Genomic DNA, 10273 nt, shown 5'->3' on the forward strand with positions numbered 1-10273 from the left:
TAAACAAATGACTAAATACAGAAAAAATATATGACAAATCACACAAAAAATACACCACAATAATAATTAAATAAATAAATGACACAATACACGAATAAATACATGACAAAATACAAAATAGAAATACGACGAGATTTTCAACATACATGACAAAATTCACAACATAATACATGACAAGTTACAAGACAAAATATGACAAAATACATGACAGAATAAATACCGAGGGAAATAAATGAAAAAATACTCAACAAATATATACCTAGATAAATAAATGACACAATAAAAAAGAGAATACATGACAAAATACACAACAAAACCATGATAAAATAAGTATAAAGATAAAATACATATTACAAGACATTCCAAAATGGATACTGGGATAAGAACAAACACAATAAATGACAAAATGGACTACTAATTGGACAACAAAATACGCAACAAAATAACCAAAGTCATGAGCTAATACACAACAAAAAACACTACAAACAATAAAGTGAACGACAAAATACTTAACTAAATAAATCACAAATCTCAGAAAGATTTGAATCGTTTGCATTTATGTCAGATGTAATTTTATTCTTCTCCCGGTGTGTTGCGGGAAAGGATGCTTCTCACACTTGCTCTTCTTCACTTCTTTGTGCTCTGCTGCTGCTTTTTTCTTTTTTCGTATAAACTTGCATTTCAACTAAAACAGAAAATGTCCAAAGCAAGAGAGCAGACGACATAACTTCTATAAAATAAGCCATAAAAGAAGGATTTTAAAAGATGGACTACAAAATGGAGAAAAAATTTGAAGAAATGGAGAAAATGCTGAACAAACTGATGGAAACAAAAAAGAACCTTGAGGATGTGCGGAAAGAAGACAGAAATCGAGAAAGACTTCTCGGGACTTAAGTACAATACAGTGAAAATGGAAAAAAAACTTGAGAAAATCAAAGAGTTAATCAAGCCATATCAATAGATCAAAGAAGATCAACAGTTTACACAAAGAAATTGAAGATTAAAGTTCTAAACCATGAGGCAGAAAACTGTGAACAATGTGCTCGTCTCAAATATTTAATTATTTCGGGACTAAAAGATTAGCCGCATGCAAGAAATAACGACAAAAACAGGAGGACATTAGCTAATCAGGTGATCTCTCAACTCAGAAATTTCAACATAACACTTAATAAAGACCTTGTCGACCTCTGCTATAAGCTTCCATCAGGAGGGAAAATACCACCATCTTTTTTGCTAAAAGTTTCCAACCCAATGGAGAAGATTTTGAAACAAGGTCCTTGACTAAAAGTCAACATCAACAAAAATCTCACCAAAATGACCTCTGAAATCGCCCGGAAGGCACGTCAAATGAAAAAAAAGGACTGATGTGTCAGAACCAGAACGGAGACAGGACCTACTTGCGTTGCGTTTCTCACAAGTTTTATTGGAAAAAAGAGAAAGGGTAGCGCCCACGATCTGGTGTTCGCTGGACGTGGGAAATAGGTCGCTCTGATACTCTGATTGTGCTCCGAACGGGGGAGTAGATCTTCCGTGGCAAGCGGTGTCGGGGACGGAAAAAGCGGGTCGGTAGCCGGGACAGGAGAACAAATACGTTGTCGGGGTCGTAAACAAGTCGTAAGCCAGAATAGAAGAGAAGATGTAGTCTGGGACAAAAAGAGGTCGAAAGCTGGGACGGGACAGCAGATGTGGTCAGGATCAAAAAAGGGGGCAAAGCCAGGGACAGACGGGAGCAAAAAACGGGACAGGTGGGAGTCGGGGTCAAAAAAGGTTTGGCTTGTGTTTACTGAGGTTCGCAGACAGAGTGACAAAAGGGGATAGATGTGATAGGGTATAAATAGGGACAGGGAGCCAATCAGAATCCGCGGCAGTTGGCGCCAAAGGAGCGGGAACAGCTGAGTCACATCAGTAATCATGACATGATGGGCAGCACCTGGACGGCAAATTGTGAAGTTCCTGTTAAAAACAAAAGAAGCCGCCAAGATTAACTTAAAAGACGGCTGATCAAGACCTGGGCAAATTTGTAAACAACTGAACAGAGATCATGTTTTATTATGATTGAATTTAATCGTGCAGCCCTTGTATTCATCTATTCATACATTTACTTCCGCATGTTTCAGAAGCTGCGCGCGTGCGCAATTGCGCACTGCTCGCACATTCTCAGCGCACAAGAAAATCTAGCCAGCACAAAAAAATGAGGGCTCAAAATTACTAATTAAGAAGTGACTCAAGTCAAAGTTACAGTGCATGAAGGTAAAAATACACGGGTTTCCCTGACGTTGTGTTCTAAATGCAGTATTTTGAAGTCAATGTCGAAGTAGAACAAAGTTGAGTAAAGTCAGTAGAGTTTTTCGAGGACCGGCTTCTTCGACTCGGCTCACTAAAAAGAACCGGCTCTTTCGGGTCCCAAACGGCTCTTCGGGTTGTTTTTGCTTCTTTAATCCCAACATGACCAAATATTATGTAAAAATATGCACAAAATGACTTAAAGGAAGGGGGGAATAGAACAAATAAGAAAAAAATACCAAAATGAAAAAGTAGTGAAAAGCTGAGAAAAAAAAGAAGGAAACATTTTGAAAAAAGCCAGAAAAAAGAAAAGAAAGAAATGAAGGAAAAAAGGAAATAGAGAACAAAAAGAAAAAAAGTAACAGCTCGGGAAAAATATACACAATGAGTTTTTATTTTTTTAAAGGAATTTTTTAAAAAGTGGAAAAAAACACGGAAAAAAGAAAAAAAGGTTGTGTTGCATTCAAATAATTTCCCATTATATCAAGTGAATCTTGTTGCCAACATTGTACTTCCACTAAAAAATGTGATTAAGTACAGTTGTGTATCTTACAACCGACTAAATAAGCCCCCAAAAATGTTAATATTATGCGACAAAATATATCAGGAAATAAAAAGAAATGGAAATCTTGTGAAAGAATTGTAAGAACAAACGACGTTTGTAGGCTGTACAACCAATAGTACATGAGTCAATTCCTCAAAAGAGAAAAATAATTTTGCATTGCCGGAAACTCAGCAAAATGTAACGTGATGTCAAGTTTTGGACATGTTTGATAATGACTTAGTTGCCACACTTGGGATTGCTGTTGCTCACTGTTGTTTCAAGCGTTGCTCACCGATTTTGTGTGAACGCTCAGACCCGTGGAAAATTACAGGGAACTTTGGTTTTCCATAAACATCTGCATGTCAACTGACGGCTCTGCATTTCCCACCTTTAGGATTTCTGTGCCCCGGAGCCGCCTTTGGTCCCCGCCAACGCGTCCAGGCTTGGCCCGTCCGGGGTGGGCAGGCCCCTCTTCGTGCCCCTGGCCAACTCCACGGCGTTGGGTTGGGCCCCCGATGTGGCCCCACCTCCCGGGACCTGGCCCCCGCTGAGCTCCCTGCGGCTTCTCGTCTCGCAAGAGGGCGAGTCGTGCGTGGACGCATGTCGCCAACAGAGCTTGGTCTGCGAACCGGCTCACTTTCGCTTCGTCAACAACAAAGAGGCGTTGCGAAGGTAGGAAGACTCACTCGCAATGTTTTTCTCCAGACTCTTCCCCCCTCTAGTCAGTTATGTCTCTTCTTTGTTTTTTTCCTTCGTTCTTCAATAATCCCTTGCTGGCGCGGAGTTGACATCTTTTGTGTTGCGGGCATTGAAGAGATGTTCTTTTTTGGGTTCTTGCCGTCATCTTTCATGTCGTACCTGCCTAACAGCGCCTTCGGCATCTTTGTTCCTTCTCTACTACAGTGGTGCCCCTTCATACGAGCTTATTTTTTTCCAGTATTGTGCTTGTAGCTTGAATTCCTCAATATAAAATAATGAAAAAAACGAAGCAATTTGTTCCTGGTTTACCAAAATCATTTAAGTGAACCCTAAATACCTCATCTCATCTCATCTCATCCCATCACATTAGCTGTACCGCTTATCCTCAGTAGGGTTGCGGGGGTGCTGGAGCCCATCCCAGTAATCATCGGGCAGTGGGCGGGGACACCCTGAACTGGTTGCCAGCCAATCGCAGGGCACAACGGGACAGACAACTCGCTCGCTCATTCACACCAAGGGACAATTTGGACCGGCCAATCCACCTGAAAAGCATGTCTTTGGAATGTGGGAGGAAACCGGAGTGCCCGGAGGAAACCCACGCAAGCCCGGGAGAACATACAAACTCCGCACAGGAAGTCGGGTAGCTGGATTTGAACCCACACAGGAGGTTCCCAAGACCTTAGAACTGTGCCACACACGCGCTAACCACATAGATATTAAACATTAAATTCATCCATCCCTCCATCTATCATCTGCACCGCTTATCTTCAGTAGGGCCACGGGGATGCTGGAGCCCAGCAATCTTTCGGCAGGGGACACCCTGAACTCGTTTCCAGCCAGTTGCAGGGCACACAGTGACCGAGAACTCACTGGTTCATAGGGACAATTGGACCGGCCAATTAACCTGACATGAATGTCTGGAATGTGGGAGTTAACCGGCGAGCAGGGAGAACATGCAAACTCCGCACAATAAGGCTGGTAGCTGGATTTGAACCCATGACCTCGGAACTGTGCCACGGACGCGCTACAGTTATAAGATAAATAAGATGATGTTAAATAAAATGTGATTTTATTATGAGCACTTTGAGGTTTTATTTTTTCTTTTCCCCTTTCTGTTCTTTATTCTGTTTTACTTTTTTCTGTTTACTTTATTTTTCCATTTTTCTTCTTTTTTGTTTCAGCTCTGCAAAAAAATGAGAAAAGAAATGTTGCGGTTAGGTTACTTTGAGTGTCTGCAGTTTGTATTATTCCTTGTCTATAGTAACATTAGTTTTCAGTTACAGGACACAATACAGTGACATCCAGTGGTCAAAACATACACACTGTCCCTTTAATGAAAGGTTTCATACTTTTAACAAGCCGTTGTTCATTTTGGAGGATCCAAGACTAATCAGAAGAAATTCGCTAGGGTGGTCTCAATCCTATCAATGATTGATCAAGCAATTATCCATATTGTTGCTATTTTCTTCTGAAATCCCCCAGTGGTCCGTCTGTTGGAGTAAATATTGCAGGGGAAAAACGAGGAAAGCACATTGATCTGCTGCTCAATTAAATGAATGTGCTCGCTCTCCAATCAATACGAGTTCAAAAAAGTTCTAAATTTTCTATTGGTATAGAAGTTAGCAACTGAAAAACAGAATCAATTGGTTTGCTGGATTGGTTATAGCTGAAAAACACTCTCTGGCCTGCCAAATAAATCATTTAATTTTGATGAACTTTGTAAATATTGTCATGTGATTCCTGTTAGCTACATATTACTCATCACCTATTTGGGGGAGAGATTTGTCTCAAAAACAAATATAATCGCTATTTACTCAAGATCTCGAAATCATACGTCTTGATAAATGCACAGATTGAAAATCGCATGTGTAAATAGCAGATGGATTTGGGGCGCTGCCAAATACATGATTCACATCAGAGTTCCTCTTTTATTAGTACTGGAGGAATTGTTAAGTTGGCAGCACGGTGGATGGGTGGTTAAAAACATGCATTTCTGGTTAAACGGCCGGTCCAAATTGTCCCTAGGTGTAAATGAGCAAGTGAGTTTCTGTCTCTGTGTGCCCAGTGACTGGCTGGCAACCAGTTCAGGGTGTCCCCCGCCCACTGCCCGGAGATAGCTGGGATGGGGGCCGGACTAGTAGATTGAGGAGAAAGAAAAAAAGGGAGAAAGAAACAGAGGGAGAGAAAAAAGAGAGTGTGGGACAAGGAAAGAGAGACAGGGAGAGAGACGGGGAGTAACAAAAGAAAGAAAGATAGGGGAAGAAAGATAGAGAAAGGAATCCAAAGAAAAATAGAGAGACAGAGAAGAGTAGAAAGAGAGAAGGGGAAAGCAAGAGAGTGAGGAAGACAGAAAAGAGGAAAAAAAGAGACAGCAAAAGAAGGTAAAAAGACACAGAGAAAGAGACAACATAGAGGAACATAGAAAAAGAGCGACAGAAAGAGTGAAAGAGAGAGAGGGAGAGAGAGAGAGAGAGAGAAACTACAGAGTCTTTGTGTGACGCACCTGGCTTTGGCACCATCAAGTGGACGCATTTCAACCTGCAGCTCGTTTTTCTCTTGCGCTTCCCTCAGCAATGTCTCGCGGGCCGGATTCAATCCCTTAGCGGGCCTGTTCCGGCCCGCAGACCGCCTGTTGACTCCCCTGCCTTAAAGGGTTAGAATGTATAACCATCCATCATCTACAGTACACCACTTATTTAGTAGGATCACAGGGGTGCTGGAGTTCATCTCAAATATCTTCTGGCAGTGGGCACAGGACACCCTGAACTGGTTGGCATTCAGTGGCAGGGCACACAGAGTCATACAACTATACACACCTTAATTCGCATCAAGGGACAGTTTGGACATGAATGTTTTTGGAATGTAGGAGGAAACCAGAGTACCTGGGGGAAACCCACTCTGGCACCGGGAGAACATGCAAACTATGCACCGTGGTGGTGCACACTAACCACCTATCCACCGTGCCATCTAAAATGTACAACCATCCGCTGTTTTTCTTGACCCTAGTCTCTCTTACGTGTGTTCCCGTGAAGGTTAGAGGTGCAGTGCGAGGTGCTGGACTCCGAGATGAACCACGTCCTCCCGGCCTTCTCCGTTTTGCGGCACGAGTGTGGACTTCAGCGCGAGCCGTTGCTCTTCAGCTGCGCCGGACGCTCACCCAAATACAGACGCCTTTGCCCTTGCAGGGACTTCAGGCGGGGACAGGTGGCGCTGTGCTTGGACTGCCTCTGACCGCAGTCGCACACTACCGGGTGAAAGAATTTGCCGCCCAAGCAGGTAACGGACCTGTGCACCTCCACTGAGAAACAGTGAAGGTAGGAAGCACCATGCATGGATTTGAAATGTCGCAAGAGGCACAAAGGTTGGATGATTCGGAGCTTCCTATGTTGCCAAATGGGCCGAGTTACCGGCATCGGAAGAGCTGAGTAGAATGCCACCTGCCCCCTGGAGGACACTTAAAGAACGTTGGTTTTGAGAACCTTCGGAAGCCTACGAGAAGGCGAGCACAGCTCAATATCCAATCCCGCCTCGGCGCACGCACAAAAATGGGGAAACGGACGAGCGAGGGTTACAAAACACCCTTCCCCCCGTTTTCCTTCATACACTTGCACCTCCTCCCCTTCCGTTGTCGATCGGCAGAGTCATTTATCAGACCGGGCTCCCGGGTCGGAGACAACATCGCTCAATGTAATCATCCGTGGTCACCAAAAGGAGCAAAGAGGACGCAGATAAAGGCGGCAAAATTATTTTTCGATGAATAGGCTCGAGTGGATTTTTCAGAGTCTTCGGGGGCCACCTGATGGAGGAGACGTCATCTAATAAAAAGATCATCATGGATCAAAGAGCCGAGTTGTCTTCTTTCCTTCTCATCTTGAATGGCTGTGAATGGCTTCTTCTTATTTGAGCATGTAAGCTAACATCCTGATTCAAAGGAGCTTTGGCATAATGCGATGCTGGGGAGGTAGACGTGTATTTATCACGGCTGCTTATAATGATGAGTGGAATCCATCCATTATCTGCACCGCTTATCCTCAGTAGGGTCGCGAGGGTGCTGGAGCCAATCCCAGCCATCTTCGGACAGTGGGTAGGCGACACCCTGAACTGGTTGCCAGCCAGTTGCAGGACACATGGAGACATACAACTCACTCGTTTATTCACACCTAGGGACAATTTGGACCAGCTAATTAACCTGACATGCATGTTTTTGGAATGTGGGAGGAAACCGGAGTGCCAGGAGTAAAGCAAACACGGGAAGAATATGCAAACTCCGCACATGAAGGTTCGATCTCAAGACCTCAGAACTGTGCCGCGGACGCGCTAACCACTCAGCTGCCGTGCTGCCTGAATGGATTCCAAATTCAAATATTAGGTTCGGGTTTGGCTGATGGCCTTATATCCATCAACAATTGCATTGCACACATTTTCTTCTTCTAAATTCTTCTTCTTTACTTACATTTTGCTTTAAATACATTTCCTTAGGGGCCGGTCACACAGCCGTTTGCGGCTGAATCACGGCTAAAATTTTGCGTTTTTTTTTGCCCGTGGTTGCCCGCGATGGAAAATGCGCAAAATTGGCCAACCCGCTGTTCATCGGTGGTATGCCCGCAAAACAGACGCCGGCGACTGTTCCGCTTCCTCATCGCGTCATTTCTGCGTCATTTTCTCGTGTGGACCACGGGTATAAAAGCTCCCGAGCCGGTGTTGTGCCCAAATCCGACTCCTACGGCCAACTGCTGTATCTCGTCTATATGGCGGTCTCAAAGCGTCCAACAGCGTCCAGCAGCGTCTGCTTCACGGCCAGAAATTTCTGGCCGTGGTTCAGCCTCGATACACCCGTGAAAGGCTGCGTACCCGCGCTCTAAAGATTTGAGCAGCGCAAAACTTTTTCGCGCTGCCGCACGCGCGCGAATTTCCGACTGCGTGTTAAGCACTGCTGTATCTCGTCTGTATGGCGATCTCAAAGCGTCCAATAGCGTCCGCCTCACAGGCAGAAAATTCTGGCCGTGATTCAGCCGCAAACTGCTGTGTGACCGGCGCCTTACGATCTATCAAGCCTGACACTCCTTCAAAACTATGTTTCTAGCTAGCTAGCTTTGAGATACGAAAGAGCCCCATTATACAGCGCCCCCTTCCCAATGACGTTTTTGCTATACGCAGTGGAATAAGATTGTTAGCCCCTCTTCCTACTATATGACATGAACAACATTTTTTTTTTGCCTACCCAAGAACTTTGAGGTGTTTGTGCATATGATGAGACACGTCTTTGCTGTTCCTTGAAGTCATATAAAATGATGATCTGCTATTGGGAAAAACACAAACATGCTATTGGCTGAACTCCCTCCCATAATGCCTTAATCTACCTTCATTAACTTCAGAATATTGTGTGCTTCGTAAAGACTGCAAGTTGGCAATGAAATTGAAATTGTACAACTCGTAGTCTTTTGGTACTGAAAGCTCGCAGTTATGCTGAAGGGAGAAGCAAACACATAATAACCATGGAAACAAAGCCTGCGATTATTAAGAAACCTGAAGAGGGCGCATGAATCCCTACCCTTTAAGCAATCAACGGTCAGGATTATTATTGAAATTAAGGAGGTGATTGTTGCAAGGGCATGACAATCCTCACAAGTGGAAAGTTTAAAATCAGTTTTAATTGTGATTCACGGTCTCCTCGCCCTTACGCATCCACCCGCTACACCACTCGACCATCTCAAGTCACTTCACACCAAGGTAAATCAAATTTCGTTTTTCCTTTACGTGTTTATCCATTTATAATTGTATTAAATAATTGAACACATGTAATAAATTAGTAGTAATTACTATATACCATTTCATTGTTTTGTTTTTCTGGGGTATCAGGGGCGGCTAGGATTGCATAAACTAATTCCCATGGATTTATACCCCCTGCTATATGGTAATTCCACTTTGCTATTCCCACCTCAGTTCGGATTTATGTCATATTCCGAGGATATGCTGTATAGCAAAATCATACCAACCTCCTTTTTGTTATCAGGGTTGGGTAGGGTTACTCTAACTGGATTACTTTCAATTACTTTTGGATTACTCCAATGCCAAATATGCTAATAAAAGAAAATAAACTAAATATGAATAAAATGATGACTCACAACACGTGGTAAGCTTTCTCTCCTGGCTTTGATCTCTTTGATCTCCGGCAAAACTAACATAAAATGCGACAGAAACAAAATGAAAATAAATCCATACAGCTTGCCAACATCATTTTTGCCGTTCCATGTGTTCCGTTACTCCCCAAGCCTGCGCAAAATGTAGTCATTTTATTCATATTTAGTTTCTTTTGTCTTTTATTAGCATATTTGGTATTGGCGTAATCCAAAAGTAATTGAAAGTAATCCAGTTAAAGTAACCCTACCCAACCCTGTTTGTTATACGGGAACAACCAACAACTTCAAATAAGGTCAATCATCGAAGGTAAGAAGGAGTGCAACGGAATACAGCTCCAATTCTGTTGTGACATGCCTCCGATGTGAAAAATTTGCTATTTCGTTGCAAAATATTTCATGCATTATCGAGGCAAAGAGTGTGAACGATATAAATGTTATCGTTACCACGAGTTATTAATTTAAGGACATGAAGCAGCTGTCTTCTTCAAGGTGACTGACACGAAAATAAACGGGTGTGTTTTTATTCTTGTTTTCCTTCTGAGCTACATGTCCTTCGTGTCCTTGATTTAAAAGATTAAAGTAGGATGTAAAAATGCTCCTCAACTTG

General features: G+C 43.1%; 1 protein-coding gene across 1 annotated transcript in view; it reads left to right on the top strand.

The window, feature by feature from the left end:
• The window catches only part of LOC148360810 (alpha-1,6-mannosylglycoprotein 6-beta-N-acetylglucosaminyltransferase B-like), a 155913-nt gene extending 148543 nt beyond the window's left edge, over nucleotides 1-7370 (top strand). The window contains exons 17-18 of the mRNA XM_088341707.1: nucleotides 3222-3499; nucleotides 6559-7370. Of these exons, the coding sequence (XP_088197833.1) occupies nucleotides 3222-3499; nucleotides 6559-6757 (477 nt within the window). The 3' untranslated portion in view covers nucleotides 6758-7370. The remainder of the gene's footprint in view (nucleotides 1-3221; nucleotides 3500-6558) is intronic.
• The last annotated feature ends 2903 nt before the right edge of the window (nucleotides 7371-10273 follow it).

Source organism: Urocampus carinirostris, chromosome 8 (genome assembly GCF_059441175.1).
Source record: "Urocampus carinirostris isolate Australia breed hairy pipefish chromosome 8, RoL_Ucar_1.0, whole genome shotgun sequence".
In the NCBI taxonomy this organism is placed as follows: Eukaryota; Metazoa; Chordata; class Actinopteri; order Syngnathiformes; family Syngnathidae; genus Urocampus; species Urocampus carinirostris.